The sequence below is a fragment of the Diadema setosum genome, chromosome 8 (genome assembly GCF_964275005.1).
Source record: "Diadema setosum chromosome 8, eeDiaSeto1, whole genome shotgun sequence".
Classification (NCBI taxonomy): Eukaryota; Metazoa; Echinodermata; class Echinoidea; order Diadematoida; family Diadematidae; genus Diadema; species Diadema setosum.
Window position 1 is genome coordinate 14,211,575 of NC_092692.1, and position 25,771 is coordinate 14,237,345.

General features: G+C 38.3%; 1 protein-coding gene across 1 annotated transcript; it reads left to right on the forward strand.

Annotated features, from left to right (window-relative positions):
* On the forward strand, window positions 1-22,774 carry LOC140231433 (eukaryotic translation initiation factor 3 subunit D-like). The gene is made up of 15 exons (XM_072311556.1): window positions 1-190; window positions 6,048-6,093; window positions 6,495-6,631; window positions 7,120-7,269; window positions 8,523-8,644; window positions 9,851-9,983; window positions 10,629-10,724; window positions 11,052-11,100; window positions 11,895-12,025; window positions 12,668-12,750; window positions 13,431-13,560; window positions 15,073-15,215; window positions 17,995-18,187; window positions 19,921-20,005; window positions 21,210-22,774. Exons 1-15 carry the CDS (start codon window positions 65-67, stop codon window positions 21,227-21,229), a joined length of 1,644 nt encoding a protein of 547 aa, XP_072167657.1. The 5' UTR covers window positions 1-64; the 3' UTR covers window positions 21,230-22,774.
* The last annotated feature ends 2,997 nt before the right edge of the window (window positions 22,775-25,771 follow it).

The following is a 25,771-nucleotide window of genomic DNA, read 5'->3' on the forward strand; positions in this document are numbered from 1 at the left end:
GTGTGCATGTGGGGTATATGCGGCACCCAAATTCGACGAGATAGAGACAGATTTTGTGGTCAAAATGAGTGCTCGCTTTATTCCGCCAGATATTCAGGACAATCCTACGGGATGGGGACCATGCACGATTCCAAAGCAATTTAAAGATATTCCATATCAGCCTTTTTCAAAGGGTGATCGGCTTGGAAAGGTGAGTAGGGCATACGCGCTGTGTGAGGCCTGACTGCTGTGGTAAATTCCCATGGCACGTATGGTACTGTTGCTGTACTTTCATGACTGACGGATCTGAGCAGCTGCTAGCGCTGTGCATGTGTCTATTTATGACAATGTGTGTGTCTCTGTGACTGTGTGTGTGCTGTCCATGCTCTATCATGATCTGTATCTGAGCTGAGCTCTCCATATGCTATGCGAAATGGGAGGTCAAAAAGGCATCATCGTGATCATGCATCATGTTGTTGCTGATCCTGATGAAATTGCTGGAGACATGATTAAAATTTATCGTGGCCAAATTGTGATATCGGTCCCCTCTCGTTCTGCGTGTGCGTCTCCACTATGTGCAAAGTCTGCTGTCTATTGGAGGTTAAAAGAAGTCCCTGGCGATGACAAAATGAACGGCGGTGAATGGAGTGGGGACCTATTTCGCGATAATGCCAGATATACCGTAGAATCAGTGTAATGTAGGGGAACCATGGGGGCGCGGGCTACAGTAGTTGACTGAATTGAAGGATCAATCTGTAGAGGTCAAGTTACTACTTAGTAGCTGTGGAACGTCTAGAATAGATCTATCTGGTCGTCGGCATATATTTTGCGGAGATTTCGACTCCATCTGGCTTCACGGATCCCCTCCAATAAAGTCAAAAAATGATAACAGACTCCTCGGGACACATTTTCTGTCTACAATTGGTCTAGGGGCCAGAGTAATGTAGTTTACTTTTGCACTGCCACGTGAACAATTGATTTCCAAAACCAAACTGCAGACAAGCACAAACTCACTCTTACCTTATAGGACAAGTTCACCTTCATAAACATACAGTAAGGATTGAGAGAATGCAGCAATATTAGTAGAACACATCAGTGAAAGTTTTAGGAAAATTGGACGATCGATGTAAAAGTTATGAATTTTTAAAATTTTTGTGTGGGAACTGCTGGATGAGGAGACTACTAAGGCTTGTGATGTCATATGAGTACAACAGTATAAAGAAAATATAAAGAAAATTCAACATATTTTCACTTTTTATGCCTCCGCCACGAAGTGGTGCCGGAGGCATTATGTTTTCGGGTTGTCCGTCCGTCCGTCCTTCCGTCCGTCCGTAATGAATTTTGTGGACAAGGTAACTATAAAAACCTGTTGAGGTACACAAGTGTATCCTAATGAAACTTGGCATGTATGTGTATTAGGGGGTGAAGTTGTGCCTATCAACTTTTGGGTGCACATGCTCAAGGTCAAAGGTCAAAAGGTCAAGGTCAAATACATAAAATTTCACTATTTCCACCATATCTATTGAATGCCTGAAGATATTTTCTTGAAACTTAGTGTATACATGTATTACCCAATTAAGATTCTCTGGTGAAAGTTTGGGTCATGAGCTCAAAGATCAAAGGTCAAAAGGTCAGGGTCAAATGTCACTATTTCCACCATATCTATTGAATGCCTGAAGATATTTTCTTGAAACTTAGTGTATACTGTACATGTATTACCCAATTAAGATTCTCTGGTGAAAGTTTGGGTCATGAGGTCAAAGGTCAAAGGTCAAAAGGTCAAGTAAAAATATCCAAACTTTTTTTTTTCTCCATACCTTGGAAAATTGTTCAAGGTATCTTCATGGAACATACCATACATACATGTATACTGACTGGAAGTGATTATCTAGAGAATGTAGGGTTCATGGGTCAAAGGTCAGGGGTCAAAGGTCAAGTGCAACACTTCAAAATTTTACTATTTCCCTCCTATCATGCAATGCCAGCAGGGTTATTATTTTTTTTTTTTTTACACTTGGTGTATGCATACATGTGTAACCTAATCGAAATTCTCTGGAAAGTTTTTTTTTTCTTCTTTTTTTGCCTCAAAGGTCAAAAGGTCAAAGATCAAGTGAAAGTGCTGAACTAACTTTTTCCTCCATATCTCGGAAGTGGCTCAAGTTATCTTGAAACTTAGTACATATTATGCATGTTCTACCTGAAAGTGAATATCTTATGAATTTTAGGGTCAAGGGCCAGATGAAAATGGTAACAATTTACTATTCAATTCAGAAATTGCACTTTTTCTCCACACCTGTACCTTGAAAATTACTCAATGCCTAAGGCCAAAAAAAAAGGTTGTATTGGCGTAACATGAGATTTTCAAATAGGGTCGGTCGGTCGGACTTTTTTTTTTGCTACCTCCATTTTACGTGTATAACTCGTGCTCGGTAAACAGTTACAACTGCTGCACCGTATGTGCTGTGTTCATCTATTCTAAAAATCATTTACGAGGCCGATAATACTCGAATTATACCCCTTCACAGAATTTAAAGACGTTGAAATCCCTATCCTGAATGTTTTCACTTCATATTTTACTATTTTGACTTAGATAAGATAGATGCAAATTGACCCATATGTACGATCTTTTCATCGCACACGGCGATCTCTATAACAGTCCCACATATACAGATTCGTGTAAGTTCTCCACACAAGAAACCTATGGCAAAACTGTGCACAATACATTGCAGTCTGAATGATAAGAGTACGCGTCACCGAACTAAAACATAGTGGAATGCGTGTCCCTATTCCCAACATACACGAGACCGTGCAGCCAAATTACCGTGTTGCGTCGCCATCTTGTTCGGGCAATTTTTCCTTATATGGAGTGCACGCTTTGGCGCGGTCAGACTGGGCCACTGGTACGCGCGCAAGCAAGAGTACGCCGTCCAGTGGCTAGTGATTATGACGTAACAATGCACGTTTGTACATGACAATGGTCAATTGCGCTTCGGAGACACAGCCCGCACTCCATATAAGGAAAAATTGCCCGAACAAAATGGCGGTGGTAGCAAGTTTTGGTGGCTGCGTATTTCCTGGGTGAACACGCATTCCACTATGTTTTAGTTCGGTGGTACGCGTCCGTGTTGGAAACAGATGACGTACTGACCAAGCGAGGCTAGCTATGCGAGGCGCTATATGCTAGCGAGATCTCTCCCTCGTACATCCGATATCCCCAGAGCCGTTTCCACTTCCGGGTTTTTTGCGATCGCGATCGCAGTCAAGAAGATACTTGATATCGATAGCAAAAAAAATAACAAAAAAACATAGGGTCAGCGGAATTTTTAGGGTCGGGCGGGTTACGCCAATACAACGATTTTTTTTTTTTTTTGCCTAAATGTATGAATGGGTCAAAGTCGAGTTAAAGTCCTTAAATCCCTTTTTGCTATTTTGACATTTCTTCTTTTTTTTTTCACATTTGTTGTGTAGGCCTACATGTATGTGTGTGTGTGTGTGTGTGTGAATGAAAGAACATTGTGAAAAATGTGGTCATATTAGGCTAGAATAAAAGATATTAGGCTATAAAGAGAAAGGTTAGGAAAGGGTGGGAAAAGAAATGAATGAATACTGAAAAGGTAAACCTGGACAAAATTAAAAGGTTTAGGAAGTACACTTGAAAAAGATAATGGAAGGAAAGTTCACTAACTAAGAGAAACTTGCATTATATTCAAACTTTGTAAAGGAAAGCACAGGAGAGATGGATATGTTTGAAAAGAAGAGTGAAAAGCAAAGAAGAATTCAAGATTGAAAACGGTAGAGTGAGAGATCAATCAAACTGGACAAAAACAAAGGTGAATAGGAAGATAAAGAAAAAATGAAACAGGTTGAAAAGGAAATAAAGAAATGGATACAGCCGAACGAAACATCAGAAAAAGGTATTGGAGAGGAAAGAAAGGAAATGTAGGTGGAGGGCAAGATAAACTATATGTATGAAAGAAACAAGAACAATTTAAAGGGTGTGTACAGTTCTGGTCGAGGTGAGGATTTAGCTCTTAACGTTTTGCAAGATATTCAGAAAACACTCTGAGATGTCAAAGAGCATGCAATTCTAAAGGGGTATCAAAAGTTTATTTGATGAAAATCGGTTTTGAAATGGCTGAGATATCCAAAAACAAGGTGAAACAAAGATCCTAATGAAGTTGTGGCCTGTCGCCTTTTATTATTATCACTTTTTTTGATATCTCAGCCATTTTAAAACCAATTTTCATCAAATAAACATTGAATCCTTCTTAAAATTACATGCTCTTTCAAATTTCATAAGAGGTTTCTCATTATCTCACTTAGAAATGTTCAAAACATGAATCCTTACCTCAACCAGTACTGTACAGTCCCTTTAAGGCAGAAAGTAGGATTGAGTAGAAGATTTAGCAAATTAAACAAGTGGAAACCCACAAAGAAATGATTTATAGGAAGGATAGGGAAAGTTAGGAATACCTGAAATTAAAGATAGAAAAGAAAGAGAAAGATCGTAAGGGGCTGCTCAACCGCTTTTTTATATAGAAGCTACAACCACTACCACAACACTTGGCTGAGGAAAAGGGAAAAACAAATTTTAGCTTTTGAAAGACACCATAGAAAAAGCTGCTAAGATAGCTACATTCAGATCAAACCATCGACCCTCACTGCATGCACTGAATGTATTCCTATTGTGCCAATTGCTTGTGTACAGAGCAGCATTTCAAGCACTCAAGATTTTATGACACTTGTGAACGTGTTAAAACTTAACCTCTATTAAACTTCGGAGACTCAGATGCAATGATTTAGGTTACTGAGCAACTAGGGTGAGTTTGTGCTTGTTTCGGAATCATTTGATGAGGGGGTGCATAAGTACACCAGTGCCGAAATATGTTCATGACCAATCAATATTTGGACTCGCCAATCGGATGGCATGATGGTGAATCATCAATTCTATGATTCGTACGAACTTGGGCTGTTCACCAAATACCAATATGGTAACTTAGCTCACAAAGTCATGGTCCACAGAGTCAGCAGAACATGGTTACCGTGAAAGTTACCATCAATCATCTACAAGGCTCCAACCAAAGGAATAGTCTTGTGATTCAAACAGTGATCACATGGTGATACATCTGTCTGTGCTACATGTACCAGGTACAGATGTACATGACAAAAGGCTGTGTGAAATATGATTGAAATATAATTGAGCAGACACTCCGAACTGTGAGTGGGACTCCAGCCAGTGTTTAGACGCTAGCCTACGCGCACTGGGATTACTCATTACTGTGGTTTACATTTGTAACATTCAATCAAATTAAAATCTCGATACTGTGCTACCTGGGTCATCAGACAATTACAAGTAGTATTATGTATGTACATGTATATGCAATGCTGCACACTAGTCCGATGGTCCAGGACCAGTAAAAATCACTGTCGGACCAGTAACTTTTTCTTAGAATGGAGCAGTAAAAAATAGGGAAATTGTGTACTAACTGGTCCGACAAACGGGCTGGACCAGTAGAAAAAAAGAATGGGTCAATGTACAGCCCTGTTATATGAGTTCAGGTTGTTTAGTGAGATAATTGGGTGCTTTTCAATTATTTCAGATCTGAAAAAAAAAATGAAATGGTGGTTTTGGAATGGGTGTCTTTTATGTGTCCTTGTTGTCTCTTCAATCACTGCTTCGGCAGCTTCCAGCATAAAAAGTATTCTTTGTAAAAGAAAAAAATGTTGGTCTTTCATATCATGTTTGTTCAATACTTCAATGCTAGACAGATGGAACAGGCATTTTACAAATAGGAGTTAAATTTGCTAACTTTGGTGAATTCAAATACACTCCAAATGCCTAAAAGTAAAGCTTTTATTAAACTAATAAGACTGCAATACATATACCAGTACCAGTGTTTATGTGGTTGTCTGAATTAATGAATAACCTTCTCTATGAATGATTTGAAATCTTTCTGCTTTGAGAAGCTGTATGTCTTTGTTTTCAATGCCTTTCAAGTCCATTCAAGTCCATTGTACATACTGTATGTGTACTTTACACATTTTATTTGTTTGTTTATTTGTGGCAGGTATCAGACTGGACAGGGGCTACCTACCAAGACAAGCGATATCTAGGTAAACAAGACTTTTCAGTGTGATTAAAGTGATTGATAAACACAATTGAATTAACAGTGTAACTTCCTCTTTTGATTATGTTCAGCAAAGGTTCTTCTTTCTTTCTCAGACTTGTAGATTTTCATAGGGATATTCATGGACCTATGAGAGAGACTGAAATTGAGTTCATACTTTCAGACAATTCGGTTCATACACGATACATCAAGATATACCATGATTCGGCTTAAGAAGCCTCTTTTAGTACTTAAACCAGAATATTTTATGCATCAGTTGAATGAATAATTTTGAGAGGAAAAAAACAAACAAACCTAAAACATTGTCTTTACAGCTTTTTGGATGGATATTGCCTTCTCAGTGTGTAAGTGTTCTTGTCTTGCCAATGTTCCAATCTCACTCCTTAGGCAAGTACAATTCTCAGTTTGGATCTGGCAACCAGTACACATATGTCCACGAGCAGGATGAGTCCTCGTTCCAGCTGGTCGATACATCCAAGGTGCAGAAGCCGATCTACATGAGGAACAGGATACGATTCAACCAGGTACGTGGGAGAAACTGGAACTTTGTCATCCTTTATAATGTGTAGTCAGTTATTCCCATCTGCAGTCTATCATGATAAAAAATATGTACATTTTTAGGTCCTCCTTTTAAAATTGATTAGAGATTTTGTAATTTGCCATCTATGAGCAAGTATATGTACTGTACCTAATGTAAATTTGATCAATGTATTCTGGACTTCTCCACTTTTGGACTGTGGATGTATAGATACTGCGTGTGCATATTGCACTTTGTGCATTGTTGCTTTGACATACATAAGTCCACAGTTCATTTATTTAACTTTGCAATGGCTAAATCAAGTGAAAATCAGCAATGGTGAAGCAGAAGTCCCGTACTTATTCAATGAAAAAAAAAAAAAAAATTGAAGGAAATTAATTTGCACTGCCATTTATCTGATTCATCGGACACACAACAAAAATGAAAAAAGAGAAATGACCACAAAGCACCCACGTCTTTTTATGTTCCATTCAGCGTAATCTACGACGCGAGCGGGAGCGTCGGGAGCAGCGTGCCTCGGCGGGCATGCAGTCGCTGACCAAGGCACAGAAGGAGAGACAGAGGCAGGTCCGGAGGTTACAGAAGCAGTACGGAGGCAGGAGATGGCCAGACAAGAACCAACATGTGAGTGACCAGTGGAGGACAGTGCCCAGAGTTGCCAAGTCCCCCACAATTCCAGATTAGAGGGGCATTGTATCGAGCGTTTTGGCAGATTTTTTTTTATTTTTCTGACAAATATGCTCTCAGCCAATCAGAAGCAAGGATATCAGTAGCGTGAAACAGTTTGTCAGATACAATTTCTGACAAGATGCTTCATGAAATGCTCATCAGGAGGCGGGGGGGGGGGGGGGGGGAATCAATTTATATATCTCTTTATCATGCAAAGTCCTCTAATGGCCTCCCCAACTTCAAAAATATGTATAATGTGTCTCTGTTGAGTATTGAGATGCTTGTAACACACATGTAATGCATCTTCAATATTGTTCTCTTGAATCTCCATGATTTTTATATGCAAAATTAGCAGCCCTGAACACCTTTTAGAACTTCACAATGGGTGAATGTAAAATACCCAGTAATACAACCTCATTTGCAGGCAAGTAGACTGGCATACCTTAAATGCAAATCCATCTTTCTCAAACGCAAACTTGATATTTCTTTATTTATCAGTTTGTAGCATTTAAAGGGATTGTACAATTATGGTTGAGACCTAATTTCAAGTTTCTAACATTTTTTGGTGAGATAATGAGAAACCTCTTATAAAATGTGAAAGAGCATGTAATTCTATGAGGAATTAAACGTTTATTTGATGAAAATTGGTTTTGAAATGGCTGAGATATCAAAAAAGAGCGATTCTGATAAAGTGTGGGACCCACACTTTATTACGATCGCTTTGTTTTACTTTGTTTTTTGATGTTTCAGTCATTCCAAACCCGATTTTCATCAAATAAACTTTGAATTCCTCTTAAAATGGTATGTTCTGTACTATATCATACATGTTTTTTTGGTATCTCGCAAAAAGTTAAAAACCCAATTCTCATCTCCACCAAAACTGTACTATCCCTTTAAGCTTTGGATAGATTAATGCAATTGTCTTGTGTCCTTTATAATCCACAGCATATGTGTGCATTTATGAGATTTTAAGAGTCATCACACTCTAGCAAGTAGCTTTTAATCAGCAAACTTCACTGCACAAATAGCAAGCTTTTTTTTTTTTTTTGGTTTGTTTTTTAAAGAAGACATGGTTTTGTAGATCAGAAGGAAAAATAAAAGTCCTGAAATGTGTCTAGATATTTGACCAGCTGTGGGAACAAGGTTGTGTCTTCAATTGCAAATGTTACAATGACCACAAGTGTCTACGTTTTGTCAAATGCCAACAGAATCAGCAGAAGACTCGCAGTGCATCTGTCCAGGTGCGGGGTGAGTGGGGGGTCATCGATGAGCTGGACTTCCCCCGACTGAACAAACTGCGGCTGCCCACAGTCGGAGAACCAGAGGATCTGTGAGTGTCTGTAGCTTGGTCAATGTCCAAGCAGTCCTTTCCAAGGACATGCCAATTTGGCAGTACAGTGCACTCCCGTTATAACGAACACGGTTATAACGAAATTCCGGTTACAACGAAATAAAATTTAGGGCCGCAACATTATCAACTCTATGTATTTTTATTGTTTATTCATTCGGTTATAACGAAATTTCGTTATAACGAAAGAAAACTGCCGGTCCCGAGGACTTCGTTATAACGGGAGTCCACTGTAGTACAATCAGTGTACAAATACTTCAACATTTGATGGTCCTCTGTATAAGATCCAGCAATGATCTAGCTGAATTGTTTTCTTATAAAAGAGTTCCAAAAGTGTAGACTCAACTTTGTTTGTTTCTCATATTTGTGTTTTGAAACTATGGGAATACATGTATTTGTAAGAAAATCTCTCTGTTACAGATTCTTTTGTATTAGTGTATGCTTTTACAGGCCATTCTTTGTCATGTATTGTCATGATTGACTGATGCATGTGTAAAGTTAATATGAAGTAATGATAAAGGTGTCATACAATAAATCATCTAGTTTTCCATAATCCAACATACCTCATAGATTTTTCATGGTATGTTCTTCTCTATTACCTGAGACAAAGGGTGAAGATCTTTTTAAAATTTTTGTGTTGGCACCGCTGGATGAGGAGACTACTAAAGCTCGTGATGTCATATGAGTACAACAGTATAAAGAAGATGTAAAGAAAATTCAACATTATTATTTTCACTTTTTTGGCATAATAAAAGAGCACTTGACTTGCCTCTTTCTAAAGGCAATGGGAATAATATTACACATAATATATGTCAGTAACGAGTCAAGGGAATGTGTACTTTTTTCAAAAGATGAAATTTTGTGAAATTCTCTTTGTATTTTCCTTATATTGTTGTACGCATGTGACTTCATACACTGCAGTAGTCTTCTCATCCAGCGGTGATTGCACAAAAACTTTAAAAATTCATAACTTTTGCATCGATTGTCCAATTTTCCTCACACTTTCAATGATGTGTTCTACTAATGTTGCTACATGCTCTCAATCCTTATGTTTATGAAGGTGAACCTGTCCTTTCATGTTTGACATGGGAATAGTCTTTTATTTTTTTTCCCCCATGCCAGAATGTTTGCATGTTTGATGTAACTCTTCTGTTGGTATGTTTTTGTGTGTTTGTTGTAACTCTGCAGGATCAAATGTGGGAGTCTGGAATTCTATGACAAACTTTTTGACCGCATCACCACCAAGACGGAAAAGCGGCTTGCGAGGGTCAACAGACTTTTCCACAAGGTCACCACCACTGATGACCCCATCATCAGGAAGGTGAGGTTTTGATTTTGTTCTTTATGGAGGTCTATTACTTAAGAATTTGTGTAAGTTCATGTCAATGCAGAATCACGTTAAGAAAATCGCTTGTGTATGTAGGAGAGTTTACTGCACACATGTGAATGTGAAATTGTTCAAATGATTCAAATAGACTCACACAGATGTTAGAGAGGAACTGTCAGTGGGCGGATGTCAGAAATTCAGGGTATTCACCGGAAATGGGCGAGTAGTTTTAGGTCTTATTTACAGAGGATGTTGTGCATGCATCTCTTTATGTATGTTTTATGTGGCAGAAAAAAAAAATAGTTTTAACCTTCCTTTGTGTGTGTGTGTGTGTGTGTGTGTGTGTGATTAAGAGCTAAACTGTAATAGCATAGCCCTCACTAATCTCAGTGAAGTGGCTTTATGAAGTTATGATGTAGAAGAGAAACAATAAAAAGAGAGCAAAATTACATGTCACTGTGATAAGTGGTAAAACGTGTTACATGTATTTTGGTGATTTTGTGAGAGCATGTTTGCTACTCAAATGTTTCTGTCAAACTGGGAATACTGGAGTGTGCATTCTGCACTACCTTGATTCACAATCCACTTGGACGTGGAAGAATCAGAACAAACTATTTGTCTGTTTATGTCTTTTCCCAGCTTGCATCGAAAGGCAATGTCTTTGCCACAGACATCATCCTTGCCTCCATTATGTGCTGCCCACGGTCTGTGTACTCTTGGGACATCATTGTTCAGGTGAGCCTTTGTGACAAAAGCAATGTAGCAGTGTTGGTGGATATTTTGTTTTCTTTTCTTTTCTTTCTTTTATGTTATGAGGAAAGTGCTCAATCCATGCAAACAACTTGTCTGTTCTCAGTTTGTGATTTGTACTACATTTATGCTAGATAATAAAAACATTTCCAGCTTTAAAGATTGCCCTGGACAGTAATCTCAAATGAAGTGTGTATTGCGTTGGGTTTGATTTTGGTGTGATATCAATTGTGTACTTGGATAGAAAGCAGAGAATTACATGTATAAGATTATGTATATTATTTTATTTTTCATTGTACATTTCCCCTGCAGCATGTTGGAGGCAAGCTGTTCTTTGATAAGCGTGATGATTCCGAATTTGGTAAGCACTGTTTAGAAATGAGATCTTGTCTTTTGTTATTGCCCTATAGATTAAGTAGATGCCATCTGTCAATTTACCCACTCTAGAATGCCGAGCGACAATGGCCATGTAACAACATGTGTAGTAGTGTGTTAGATACATGGATTACATGCATATCACTGAAAGTACTTAATGCTAACTTGGTATTGTGTCTGTACGGCTTGGCTCTATGGTTGTGCATATGATCAGATACAGCTGTTTGAAATGGTCGCTTTCCTGTCAATAGATGTGGAAGGGTATCATCTTGTTTCGCCACCAATGGATTAAAAATCCAGTCTAAGATCAAACTCCTTCAAACTTTCCCATATGATATTAACCAATTGAAGACTAGTCCAGAGTATACTAGGGCAGGTGTCTATGGAAAATGCTTGTTACAACAAAATCAACTCATACTCAACAGGTTAACATCTGTTGTGAAGTAGAAGAACAAGAAGCTTGTAAGCTGTTTGGAACATCAATAGAATACCGAAGTGTGATGTCACAGCTATTCATCGCCCTGGAAACTGGTTCCAAGCAACCTCACATAACCCAAATATCTGTGAAGACAACGGCTGCTAACCATGCTGGCACCCAGTTCCAACCCACTGGGCCCCGAAGCGTTGTATAAGGGTATTTTGTTTAGAACCAGCACTAAGCTATAAAAAAAGACTGCGAAATCATCACTTTGGTACTCTATGCCATCACGATTTTCCAAGTATTGCTGTTTGTGATGATGAAAGTGAAATGGAGAAATGTCTTGTCACTCCTGGTCCCAGATCTTCTGACCGTGAACGAGACTGCCATGGAGCCCCCTCAGGACGAGGGAACCCACATCAATTCTCCCCGCAACCTAGCCCTTGAAGCCACCTTCATCAACCACAACTTCTCCCAGCAGTGCCTGAAGATGGTGAGGGCAAAAAAGAATTATGCACAAATGTACAAACCAACAAACAAGCAAATACGAGTGTTGTTTAAGAACTCTACTAGATGAAAGACTTCACTGAAGGAATGATCGTTGGTGGACTTGAGATAAATGGGAACATACATGGATTGAAAATACCAGTAGATTTGAATGATGAAAGGCAAAACAGATCAGAGTGGACCTGCCCTTTTGTGTAAAATGTAAAGTAGGAACCATTTGTGCAGCTTTCTTACTCTTTATGATTGAAATTTGTGTCCATTTTGATTTGTTGGAGGCTGTTGGTGAAGTATACTTGTCAGATACTGAGATGCTCTAAGCCATTTTTATTAGGTAATGCCTTTGAGTTTCTTTAATCTAGATGAACATCAACCTGGAAAAGTTTTCGACAAAAGATTTTGATTGACATTAGTGTACTGTGGCTCTGCCATATATCTTGTTTCTCCCTCTCTCTCTCTCAATTTTTTGGTGGGTTGCACATGAACCGAACTGTTTAGTTGTCATGCAGGGACTTCGGGAAATTTCTTTTCTTGATATCCATACAGGTGTTTGGTGAGACACCATCAACAACTGTCCTTTCAACTGATAAACCGTCTGTGCCGTTCTTTTTTTTTTTTTTTTTATCCGCAGGGTCAAGAGAAGCACAAATTTGACACAGAGAATCCGTTCATCCAGGACGAGGAGGAGTCGTTAGTGGCATCAGTGGCGTATCGGTAAATTTGATCCCCAAGTGTTTTCTGCGTCTAATATTCGATGTTTGATGTGCTTCATGATTATGCAGTTTGTGCCTGCCTGCTTTCTGATACATATGCATACATGTTGTGTGATGTGTAGGGTGTTTGGTGATATGTAGGTGTTTGGTTTCTGGTAAATGTACTTGTTTTGTACATAGTTTCACCAACTTATTTCCTGTGTGTGTTTATATCAGTATATTTACCCTTTTTCTGAGAGTATAAATTGACTGGACTTGTCGGTGATGCCTTGTTATCCCTGTCTGAAATTCAGTGTCAAACTGAGTGTAGACAGCAAATGTGAACACTGAGACAAGCTAATTTGTCCAGGCAATGCAAGGGGAGGAAAGTGCAGTAACCCTTGGTGTTGAATTGGACTTAAAACCATTTGTCTGTGAGGCTTTTTGGTTGAATAAAATTATTCAAGAAGTGGACTGTCATGCAGGTCAATTGTAGTCCTGGATGATGGGTCATGGGGTTGAGCTACCTATCGAGATTATTAAAACTGTTAAATGTTATAAGATGCTCCTGAAATTACACATGTACAATTTGTATTTGAAGGGGAATGAAGAAAATTCAGTATCTGAGATTTTGCTGAAGCTTTTCAACATGGATGATGACACTCTAAAAACTTTTTTTTTTTTTTAATTTTCTCCCACCAGATACCGCAAGTGGAACATCGGAGATGACCTGAACGTCATTGTGCGCTGTGAACATGATGGTGTGATGGCTGGTTCTGGTGGTGAGACCCAATTCCTCAACATCAAGACACTCAACGAATGGGACACAAAGGTTAGAGTCCTATTGTGTTTTAAATCACACTTTCAGGAAGGTGTTAGTCTTTCTTGTGTCTTTTCTTTGTCATGGACTGCTGGGCAAGAAATGAAGAAAAAGTCCTTCTTGTCTCATGATCTTTCTTAGGGAATGATTTGTAGGGACAATATACAGAACATGGCATTTGTGAGAAGTTAGTATTTGGACCCCCCCCCAAAAAAAAAAAAAAAAAAAAATGAAAAAGAAAAAGAAAAGTTTGTCCTTGACAGTATTGTAGAATTGTTTCTATCATAAATTTGTTGAAATTTTGATGGTATGAATAGGAAAGAAAGGCCAATGTTGCTCATTTTCTTGTCTTTGCCAATGATGTCTAGTTATCCCTGTCAGATTGTAGTCACCAAAGACTGCTCTGTTGACAAGAATACTTTAACTGAGGCAAGATGGAGTGCCACGATAATTCATGATACAGTCAAACCTGTCTGAGCGACCACCTGTCTTAAGTGGCCACCTGCCTATACAACCAAATGTTATTAAAAATTCCCTCCCAAGAGAAAAAGCATGATAAAGAACATATGTTTAGCAGCTACCTGTCTATAATGGCCACTTTTTTGTCTCCCTTGGGTGGCCACTATAGACAGGTTTGACTGTGCTTTTAATGTTGGAACACGAGATATTGGAAATAAATGTTTGGAATGGTTGCATTCCTACAAGGGCTACCAGTTTTTGTCTCCTTTGAATGTATTTGTACTGTATAAGCTGTTATTTTCACGTACAGATATTTTCACAAATGAGGTTGTCATGGACATTTTTGCATTTTCTTCTTACAAAATTTGTTTCGTGAAATCAAAATGCAGGTCTCAAAATCATCACATGTACATTTCATTCGTTTGGTTATAAAGAAATTTCAATATAGCAAAAGAAAACTGCAAGTCCCGGAGACTGCTATAACAGGAGTCGCCTGTATTTTACATGTTTTACATAAATTTCTGATTTTGCAGTGGCTTAAAATCCAAATGGGTCAGATTTTGTTGAATTTATTTCATCCTGTCAATCATGAATACCTGTCTTGATTTCCCTAAAATTTAGAGGGTAAACGACTGATCAATCTTGCTTTCTTTCGCTCAGTCCACCCCAAAAGATGATGACTGAGCTTTACCCCTTTGGTCAAGCTGGTAGTTGCTCACAAAGTATTGACTTTTAAGTGTTTCTGGCAACTATGTTGAATTCTATATTATTTGTGTACAAAGCAGTGGGAGAAGTGGTGACTGACAGTCTCGCCTCTTCTGTCCATGTCATTGTGACCATCATTAACATTGAGTGAAACTGTAGAATGCCTAAACTTTCTTTATTTTATATCCACTTTTCATGAAACTCCTCCCCCTATTTTATTATTTATCTTTATTTATTTATCTATTTTACTCTATTCATTGAAGTTGAATTTAACGTGGTGTTCAGAAGCAGTTCAGAGAAGGTTAAGTTGAAGCCCCCATGTGTTATATCAAGTTCCGTTATCGTGATTTGTGTTAACAGCAAAGCAGTGCCGAGGAGTGGCGTCAGAAGCTGGACTCTCAGAGGGGTGCTGTCCTGGCTACGGAGCTCAAGAACAACAGCTTCAAGCTAGCCAAGTGGACTGTCTGCTCCCTACTAGCAGGCTCAGATCACATTAAGTTTGGGTGAGTACTTTCATACAGTAGCTTCTTTGTTGACCTGGGCCCTGTTTCATAAAACTTGTTATCAGTGACAAGTTGTCACAGTTGTTATAAGCTGCTGAAATCCTTGCATCTGATTGGCTAAGAACAAATTTGTCACAGAAATGTGGCAGTTGTCACTGATAACAAGTTTTATGAAATGGGACCCTGATCTTAACTTTTAGTGAAATTAAGTTTCTAGGGATTGTTTGTTTTTTGGTTGGTTGTTTGTTTGTTGTTTTTAGCTCACCTGAGCCAAAGGCTCAAGTGAGCTATTGCGGTCGCACTTCGTCCGGCGTCCGTCGTCCGTCGTGCGTAAACTTTTTACATTTTCATCTTCTTCTTGAAAACCCCAAGACCGATTTCCATCAAACTTGGCAGGTAGCATCCCTAGGGGGTTAGGAACTCAATTTGTTAAAATGGGCACCATGCCCCACCCAGGGGGCCCCCAGGGGGGCCCAAACCCCCCAAAATTAAGGAATCTGTAAAAATCTTCTTCTCTAGAACCAGAAGTGATAGAGCTAAGTTAATACTATGAGTTAGTACATTGATGACTGTAGTTTCAAGTTTGTTCATGGCAGAATCAGGGGTGCCCCCCTTGGGACCCAGGGGAGGGGGGTGGGGAGCGGTCCTAATGGGGCCTAAATTGTACATTTTCATCTTCTTCTTGAGAACCCCATGACCCATTTCCACCAAACTTGGCAGGTAGCATCCCTAGGGGGTTAGGATCTCAATCTGTTAAAATGGGCACCATGCCCCACCCAGGGGGCCCCCAGGGGGCCCCAAACCCCCCAAAATGAAGAAATCTGTAAAAATCTTCTCTAGAATCAGAAGTTATAGAGCTAAGATAATACTATGAGTGAGTACATTAATGACTGTAGTTTCAAGTTTGTTCATAGCAGATCCAGGGGTGCCCCTCTTGGGGGTGGGGGGGGGGGGGGGGGAAGGTCCGAATGAGGGCCTGAATTGTACATTTTCATCTTCTTCCTGAAAACCTCATGATGGATTTTTGTCAAACTTGGCAGGTAGCATCCCTAGGGGGTCAGGATCTCAATTTATCAAAATGGGCACCATGCCCCACCCAGAGGGCCCCAGGGGGCCCTAATCCCCCCAAATTAAGGAATCTTAAAAAGATTTGGGCCTTTTTTTTATTGTACATTTTCATCTTCTACTTGAGAATGCCTGGTAAAATTTTAGTAGAGCTGTGAATAATTTAGATTAGTGACTGCGTGAAAGGTGAACTTGCGATACTCGGGTGAGCGCTAGACCCGCGGGTCTCTTGTTTTTTTAGGGGGAGGGAAGTAAATTTGGAATAGCATATAGTTATACACTGTAAATTGTGACCAACATATCTTTGTCGAGAAAATATGTGGAAGTTTTTTCTTTTTTACATTTGAATAACATTTCTGGCTTGAGTTTTACTCTGTGTAATTAAGTCACCTTATACAGGAGTTTTTATGCCTCCGCCCGAAGGGTGCCAGAGACATTATTTAGTATTTTTTTTTTTAGTCATAGACTTTTCAGTTGTTTAGAATGGGGAACTTTACAAATGCATTCTGGGCAATTCTCTTGTATCCCTGTATCATCATTACTCTACCCCATTAAATTGCATACATACAACACATATTGTGCCATGTGTCTGAAGCTGGATTTTACAAGGTTGTTAACACAAATTGTACTTTCGTGGTTCATACACCGTGAATGGTATCGTTATATGTGGACTTAGTGTAATGATGTACCAAGAAATGACCATGATGGGTTTTTTTTTCCATTTCACCTTTAGTAACCCTTCTTTTTGCCAATGATGTCAAGTTATCCCTGTCAGACTTCAGTCAAGAAAGACTGGCATGTTGACAAAAAAAAACTTTACCTGAGGCAAATATCAATTTGCGATGCTTTTTTTTTTTTTTTGGGGGGGGGGGGGGAGGGACTGGTCCCAGCTATACTCTTGCTAGTATTGTATTACCTTTACAAATTGCCCCATTGCTTTAACCCTATTCTAACTGGGCTATTTGAGACCAAGTTTTTACTGGGGGGGGGGGGGGGGGGGAGGTTGTCAATTTGACCCCCCCCCCCCCTTCAGATCTTGGCCGCAAAATTTTGCCTGAACATAAGGATAAGTCCGGATGTCATCTACAGGATTACATGATTATACAATAGAAAAATATTGATTTTCTATTTTTAGTAACTTAATAATGCAGATTTATGCATGAAATCATATTTTCACCTGTAATTCCATCAAAAAGACTGAAGGATTGGCTAAAGTTTTTGTAATTAAGTTTCTTCTTTCTTTCTTTCTTTCTTTTTGGTGGGGGGAGGTAAATTTGAATGTTGGAAAAAATTGATAATCTTTGACAATATTGTTTCTGTCTAATTAGCATATACTATTTGTGATGAACATCTCTTCATCTGGAAAATATGTGGAACTTTATTTTTTGACTTTTGAGAACATTTCTTGTTTGAGTTTTACACTGTGAATGTAAGTCACCTTATGCAGGATTTTTCTTTTTCTACGATAGACTTTTAAGTTCTTCACAATGGGGAACTTTACAAATGCATTCGGGATAATTCTCTTTTACTTCTCATTATTCTATCCGTGTATCATCATTATTCTACCCAAATAAATTGCATGCATACAACACATATTGTTGAGAATTTATGTGGGTATTGACACATGTACTAGGGGAAAAAGTCTCGAAGGACATTATTGCAAGTGTGTGCATGCAACTATCAATGGCCACTCCCTCCCTCCCATTTCTCGCAGCTACGTGTCCCGCATCAACCCCCGTGACTCATCCAAACACGTCATCCTGGGCTCGCAGCAGTTCAAGCCCAGCGAGCTGGCCGCCCAGATCAACCTGAACATGGACAATGCCTGGGGCATCCTGCGCTGCATTGTGGACAAGTGTTTCCAGTTGAAGGAGGGCAAGTACCTGATCCTGAAGGACCCCAACAAGGTGAGCATAGACACCCCCTTTCCCTCACTGGTAGACGGCGGAAGGCAGTCGAACCTTGTCTCATCAAGTCGTTAGTACAGGCAAACCCTGTTAAAACAAGGTCATCTAGGACATTGATTTTACCTTGTTATGCTACAAAGTAACCGGTACTGCCTCGTGAACATACTAAAAAAGAAATCGACTGAATATAGTAATGAAAAATTGGTGGTGTGGGATTTACTCGTTAAAAGCAGAACTGTGATATACGCAAGCTTGTATGTAACAACAGGGTTTCCCTGTACAGTCAACCCTCCTGATATAGCCAGTGAGTCAGCCATTTTGTTCAGCCCTGTGAATTTGGCTGTAGGAAGTACAGTGATTCTTCTATTTCTTCTTCATTTGGTTTTATTTTACCTTGATAGAACTGAAAAACAAAATTGACAGGTTTTTGGTTTCTTCTTTTTGCTTTCTTTGTTTTTGTTTTTTGTTTTTTTTTGTTTTTTGGAGGAGCAAAAGTAAGATATTTAAAGTTAGTTCAATGTTTGTTTAACCCTAACCAGGGCCCTGTTTTATGAAGAGTTAAATTTGATTATAAAGTTTATTTCAACTGTAAGTCTATGGCAGCCTGTGTGGTAAGGAAATTTAAAATCGATTTTATCTTTTGATTAAACGGGGCCCAGGCCAGGCTTTTTGGCCTGTTCTGTGGCTGAAGGAGGGTTGATTCAACCCCCCACTGAGATCTCGACCGTGGATCGCGCAGTCGCCCTGAAAATTGGCACATACATTACCTGTCGCGTAATCTACCAAACTGTAAAAGAAAAAATTGAATTTTTCATTTTTTATATTTTATATTAATTAATATGCGTGAAATCATAGATTTTGCTCTAATTCAGAAAATAAAGCTAATGGCATCCTAATTTTTGGTGACATTATTCCTTGTAGCATTCCTAACAATGTACTTCAAAAAAAAATCTGGTATCAAAATTAATTTCTTATGTATTCTATTGTTTTATGAATTTCTTATGTATTTCCTTGTTTTTTTATCTTTTTTGTGTTTTTTTTCCACAAATTTATTACAAAACCTAATTCAAGCATAATCATGCTAAAATTAATTGATTTCAGCAATTGAAAGTGAAAATAATCATATCTTTTTGAATAAGGTGAGAAAACTCTATTTGCATAGACTTTGTACACAAAATCACGTTTTTGAGCCATTTTCGGTCTGACAAGCATATATATAAAAGGTAGTGCAGCATCATAATGGTATAACTATTTTCGTGAAAATGTGCGAGACTTGAAAGTAAAAAGTAAGCGAGCGGCGTGGTAAAAAAAATTCGCGCGGCAGAATGTTCGCGGAAAATTATGCCAATATTGCCAATGATGTCAAGTTATCCCTGTCAGACTTCAGTCAAAATAGACTGGCATGTTGACAAAAAACTTTAGCTGAGGCAATTTTTTTTTTTTTTTTTTTTTTTTTTTTTGAAGTGGGGGGGGGGGGGGGGGGCTCCCCGGCCCTTATAGGGTTAAAGTGGGAGTAGTGAAAGGATTATTTGCCCTGTCACCCAACATAGTGATCACTCATGAGTCATTTTAATTGTAAAGAGGGAATACGGTTTGATTGTACGCTGATCGACTGTTTGCATTTGTTTTGTGAATGGGGATTAAGAACAGGCCATGTAGCAAAAAAGCTCTGATTCGAAGAGGCTTTCTTGGGACCATTTCCCCACATGTGCTTTATGTTTGTTTCTTCACAGCCTGTCATCCGCATCTATGACATCCCGGACAACACCTTCAGCTCGGACGATGATGATGAGGAAGACGATGAGGAAGAAGGCGATGGTAAGAATCCGTAGCAGTGTGGTGAAGGGACTTTTCCAAATACAATGCTCTCCCATTATAGCAAACACAATTAAAATAAAATTCTTCCTAGAACAAAGTAAAAATTCAGGTCCCCAAATGATCATCTATACAATCTTTGTAATAGTCTACTGTTCAGCTATAACAATATTTCAATATAACGAAAGAAAACTGCCAGTCCCGAGGACTTCGTTATGAGGGGAGTTGCTTGTTTTACAGGTATGAACATCAAGTTTCCTGTGAGGATAAGACAGTGAAGAGGTTTATGGATTTTTTATTTAACTCCGTTGAGAGCTGTGAAGTTTGCTCTTGCTTTTAAATCCTACATTTTTTGGCATCAGCATGACAAAATCGTTGTTTGCGTATACCTGACACAGTGGCGGATACAGAGGGAGGCGCTCCGGGCGCACACTCCCTCTTTATTTGTTGTTAAAACAAAAGAAATAAAAAGAGAAAAATGAGATGAAACCTGGAAGTAGCAACAGAAATATTGTTTGCCCCCCCCCCCCACCCTTTATGGAATTCCTGGATCTGCCCCTGTGACATGTGCCTAAAGCTGGATTTTATAAGGTTGTTAGCACAAATCCTACTTACATGATTCCTACACCATGAATTATATTATCATATGGGGACTTTGTGTGTGTAATGACAACCAAGAGATGACCATGATACTTTTATTCCATTTCACTTGTAATAACACTTGGTTTTGCCAATGATGTCAAGTTATCCCTGTCAGACTTCAGTCAAATAGTTGGCATGTTGACAAAAAAACTTTACCTGAGGCAAACATGTGTCAATTTTCTACATGGGGGGGGGGGGGGGGGGGGTCCCCAACTGTACTCTTGCTAGTAGTATACCTTTAAAAAAATTGTCCAATTGCTTAAATTAACAAAGCTGTGTCACAAGCAGTGATATGTGAATTATGAGCAGTAGTAAAAAGGCACAGTGAGATAACATTTATTTTTTCTGATCTAAGAGACTTCAAATCCAAGACGAATATTTCAAGAGAAGTCTACGAGTTCACAGGAATGTATATTTCCTTTCTACAAGTAGCATTACAAACAGCACGTCTCAATTGTGCGGGATAATCTTTTGGTGTAATAGGCTTTCAGTTGGATCTGTTTTTTAATCTTTTGTTTCTCAATGAGATGTTTTCTTCCGTTTTGTCCCCCGTAAATATCAATAGATGAAGGAGATGACGAATAACTTCTTGGAAGGAGGACGGGAAGCCTCATCTCACCTCTGAAGGCGTGTTCATCTCCCCCAACGGTGGCACATTGTCTCTCGATGCATTCAGATCGTTCCTTGCAACTTCACAGTGCTATCCAGAAATAACTAACATAAATTCAAAATTTTGGTAAAGCTCTAGTTTTTTTTTCCCTCACTTTTTTTAAAAAGTCAGATGTTAATATTCTTTGAAATAGGTTTATTTCTATCCTCGCTGTATGAGATGAGAAAGATGGTACAAATGTAAACTGTGTTACGCAGCAAAGAGTAGGGTCTTTGCAGTTCGACGGACAGAAGTTCACCCTCTTATACAATATCTATGGTATGTGATTACAATACAGATTTAAATGTAGTTTGAATTGTTTGTGGAGTAACACAAATTGACACCTGAAGGTTTAGTTTTATTGTGTATTTTGATGTGTGTTTGTCACCCCCGGAGGGCTTCATGACATGATATTTGAGGGAATGAGTAGGAAAAAAGACACACACAGGTATACCTGGAATGTAGAATGAATTTGGATTTGTAATTGCACATTCCAAGTTAAAGTTAAATGGCAATAATACAAAGAAAGTATGTACAGGCAGACCCTGTTCAAACGAGTTACATGAAGTTGGTATGGCAGGATCTTTTTCATGACAAGATAAATAATGGAAATTATAAGCTTCATAGGTAAAATCCTCTCAAACTTAGAAAATCTCTTTTTGACCAGGTTTGCCTCTACTGTTTCGAAAATTTAGATTTGGTCCATGGCCCAGTGGAAGAGCATTGTCTGTATTTATGGTAGACTACATGTGCTGTGAAATATCTCGCAGTGAATCTGAAAGTATGTTCCAAGGATAGTTAATATGAAGTTGCAAGTTCGAATCTATTCTCTCCTGTTTGATGTTTTATCAGTGTCTTGACGAAGAGATATGTTCTAAAGAAACAATATATTTTGCATCTCCCTCATTTTAAGTTCTTCATACATGTAAATCAAGGGTGATAGAACCTCCTGCTGTACTACCTTTGTTTTCCTAGTTTTTATGGTATTTTTTGCCACGTTTTTTGTGAGAAAAATCTGAATTTTGTGAATGAAGTTGTAGGAATCTAGAAGTCCCAGGGCAATGTCACACTCTAATTTCATATTTAATGTTATGATAGTCATAAAAAGGTAGATTGAAAGTATCTAGTATATTTGATTTTGCTGTCATGTATCGAATGTTACCACTGTATACTACCATCGAATGTTACCACTGTATTGCTGTAGTATCTTTGAGTGACATTGTATCTGCATTGCATTGTTACATTATGGTGAGTCATACGTCTGTCACTGTAATATCATGTTCTGAACGAGGAAGGTGACCTTTCTGCTATAGCACAACATATTGACATCATGCAAAATACACTGTATTAAAAGAGTTTCAAAAAGATATCCCCAACAAAGAGAATGGCTCTGCTGTGTCATTAATCTTATGTGTGCGTGTCTGATAATTTTCTTTTCATAGTACAGTGCATTCCCGTTATAATGAACACGGTTACAACAAAATGAAAATTCAGGTCGCAACATTACCGGCTCTTTGTTTTTTATTGTCTATTTGTTCGGTTATAACGAAATTTCGATATAGCTAAAGAAAACTGCTGGTCCCGAGGACTGTATTATAATGGGAGTCCATTATATTTGGTGTCTGCAGGAACTCTGTGGTTGGGATCTAATATGGATCTTTGTGCCACATGAATCCAGCTTGTAATATTCACTGTGTGCATGAAAAGTTGCTGGAAAACAAACACTAGCTGATGACATGTGACTTGCCTGTGGTAATTACATGAGTGTTGTTTGTTTGTTTGTTTTTTTTTTGGGGGGGGGGGTTGGAGGTTAAAGGGATTGTCTTAAATGGTTGAGACCTCATTTCAGGTTTCTAACATTTTCTTGGTGAGAAAATGAGAAACCTCTTATGAAATATGAAAAAGCAAGTAATTCTATGAGGAATTCGTTTATTCGATGAAAATTGGTTTTGAAATGGCTGAGATATCCAAAAAAAGAGCGATTCTAGTTAAAGTGTGGGACCCACACTTTATTACAGCTTTGTTTTACTTTGTTTTTGGATGTTTCAGTCATTCCAAATCCGATTTTCATCAAGTAAACTTTGAATTCCTCTTAAACTGGTATGCTCTGTACTACATCATAAGTGTTTTCTTGGTATCTCGCAAAAAGTTAAAAGCCCAATTCTCATCTCCACCAATACTGTACCATCCCTTTAATGGAATGTTGTGCTGTTGGTAATGATGATTTGATGCTGATGACGGTTGATGCTGGTGTATTTGTACTCCATGTGTGTTGATGCCATTGAATTCTTCAACATCAAGCAAACAAGCAAACAAACAACAACCACCACCACTAAAGAAAGGAGACTGAAGTAAACACTCAAATACACTCATTGGCATTGATCACAGTGCTTGGGAATACTACTACTTATTAGTAGATAACTTTAATTTCCATGATTGTATGTACATCATTATGGCAATGAATATGATACTGTACTGTATTCAAATCAATGTATGGAAGACATCCTGCACATATATTTCAATGTCTTTGGCACATGAAAGAATCATCAAGATGATAGCTGACTGAAAGTGAGAGGAAGCACACAGGAATGCTTAAAGGGATCGTACAGTTTTGGTTGAGACCTAATTTCAGGTTTCTAACTTTTTTTTTTTTTTTTTGTGAAATAATGTGAAACCTCGTATGAAATACGAAACAGCATGTAATTCTATGAGGAATTCAATGTTTATTTGATGAAAATTGGTTTTGAAATGGCTGAGATATCCAAAAAAGAGCGATTCTAATAAATGTGGGACCCACACTTTATTACGATCGCTTTGTTTTACATTGTTTTTGGATGTTTCAGTCATTCCAAACCCGATTTTCATCAAATAAACTTTGAATTCCTCTTAAAATGGTATGCTGTGTACTAATACGTGTATATCATAAGTGTTTTCTTGGTATCTCGCAAAAAGTTACAAGCCCAATTCTCATCTCCACCAATACTGTACCATCCCTTTAATATGAGTACTGTCAATTTTCAGCTAAAGCAAAGCAAACTGTAAGTCCCCATTAGCAGAGAGCATGAGAACTTTCTTGACAACCATAAAGCATTATCCTATGGGTACACGTACAGTCAACCTTGCTCAAGTCGAATCTATTTGGACTGAAGAAATAGCTTCAACTTAGAGAAAATTCGACTTATGAGGGATTAAAATCAACAGAATATGAAGAGAAGAGGACTCGAAAAGACCTTTGACTTATACGATTATTTGACTTATGCGAGGTCGAGTTGAGCAGGTTAACTGTATTTTCATTCAACATGGATGCATAAGTTGTCATATATACTGTATTGCCAAATCAGAAAATTAGTTGAAACTTCAGGACAAGTATCTCTTGAGATTTATTAAATACTGTAAAAAAAAGCCCTATAAATGATAATACAACTGTAGCGCACAAAATATGCAAACATACAACTGTAATCATAAACACCATGGTTGTAAAGGGAACAAAAACAAAAAGTAGTTCTTTCTCCAACATTGTGATAAACTTGTTAATGCTTTGTGCAAAGTATGGGACATTTCACTATTATATTTCAGGACTACATAGCATTGTTTAGGAGCAGCTGTTTGGATTTATTAGGTGATACACCATCAGCGTATCACCTCTTGTGATTGTCAAAATCTTTATTTATTTTTTTTTATTTATTTATTTATTCTTATTTCTTTCTTCCAGATTTTGTTAGTTGCCCTTCTATCAGTTTTCATTATTCAATCATCATGCAAATTCCCATGATCATTAATATTCATACAAAGTTTCCGTTAGAAACTTTTCATGACAATCAGTCATGCATGACGTCACGTAGGTGCCATTTTGTATTTTTCACATTGAGTCACATGATTGACCATATCTTCCTAACTAAACGTCATTTTCAAAATTCCTTCGATAGACATAAACTTCAAGTCCATATCTACCGCCAGATTGCATGCATGACCGCATGCGTGTCACGAAAAATTTTAAAATGCTCAAAATTCAACTTTGATCAAACGAGAGTACATGTCAGGCAATTTTGAGCATTTCAAAAATGTCCGCGCATGCGCGTTCTTGCGCACGTTTTATGTGCACGCAGCACGTATGGATCGTAGAAATTCAGTTTCTTTGAGTGGTTTTGATTCCTGACACTTCAAGGATCAATATCCATTCAATTTTAGTCATTTCTGACAAATAACAAGGCCGTGCGAGCGCGTCAAAGTTAGAAATCCCTGCGCGTGTCTATGGGCAAATGGGCCATTCTCCGAAAAGGGGCACCAAAGGGCATTTTTGTGTCTCCAACCTTCTCTAGGGCATAAAACACGATTTTTTTCATCAGGAAACCAATTTTTTAACTTTTATTTATACTAGAGAATATAATGAGTAAAATTAAAATCAACTGAGGTCACAGCACCTCATGAAAAAATTATATACGACAACATGAAATATATATTTGTTGATTTTACCCATG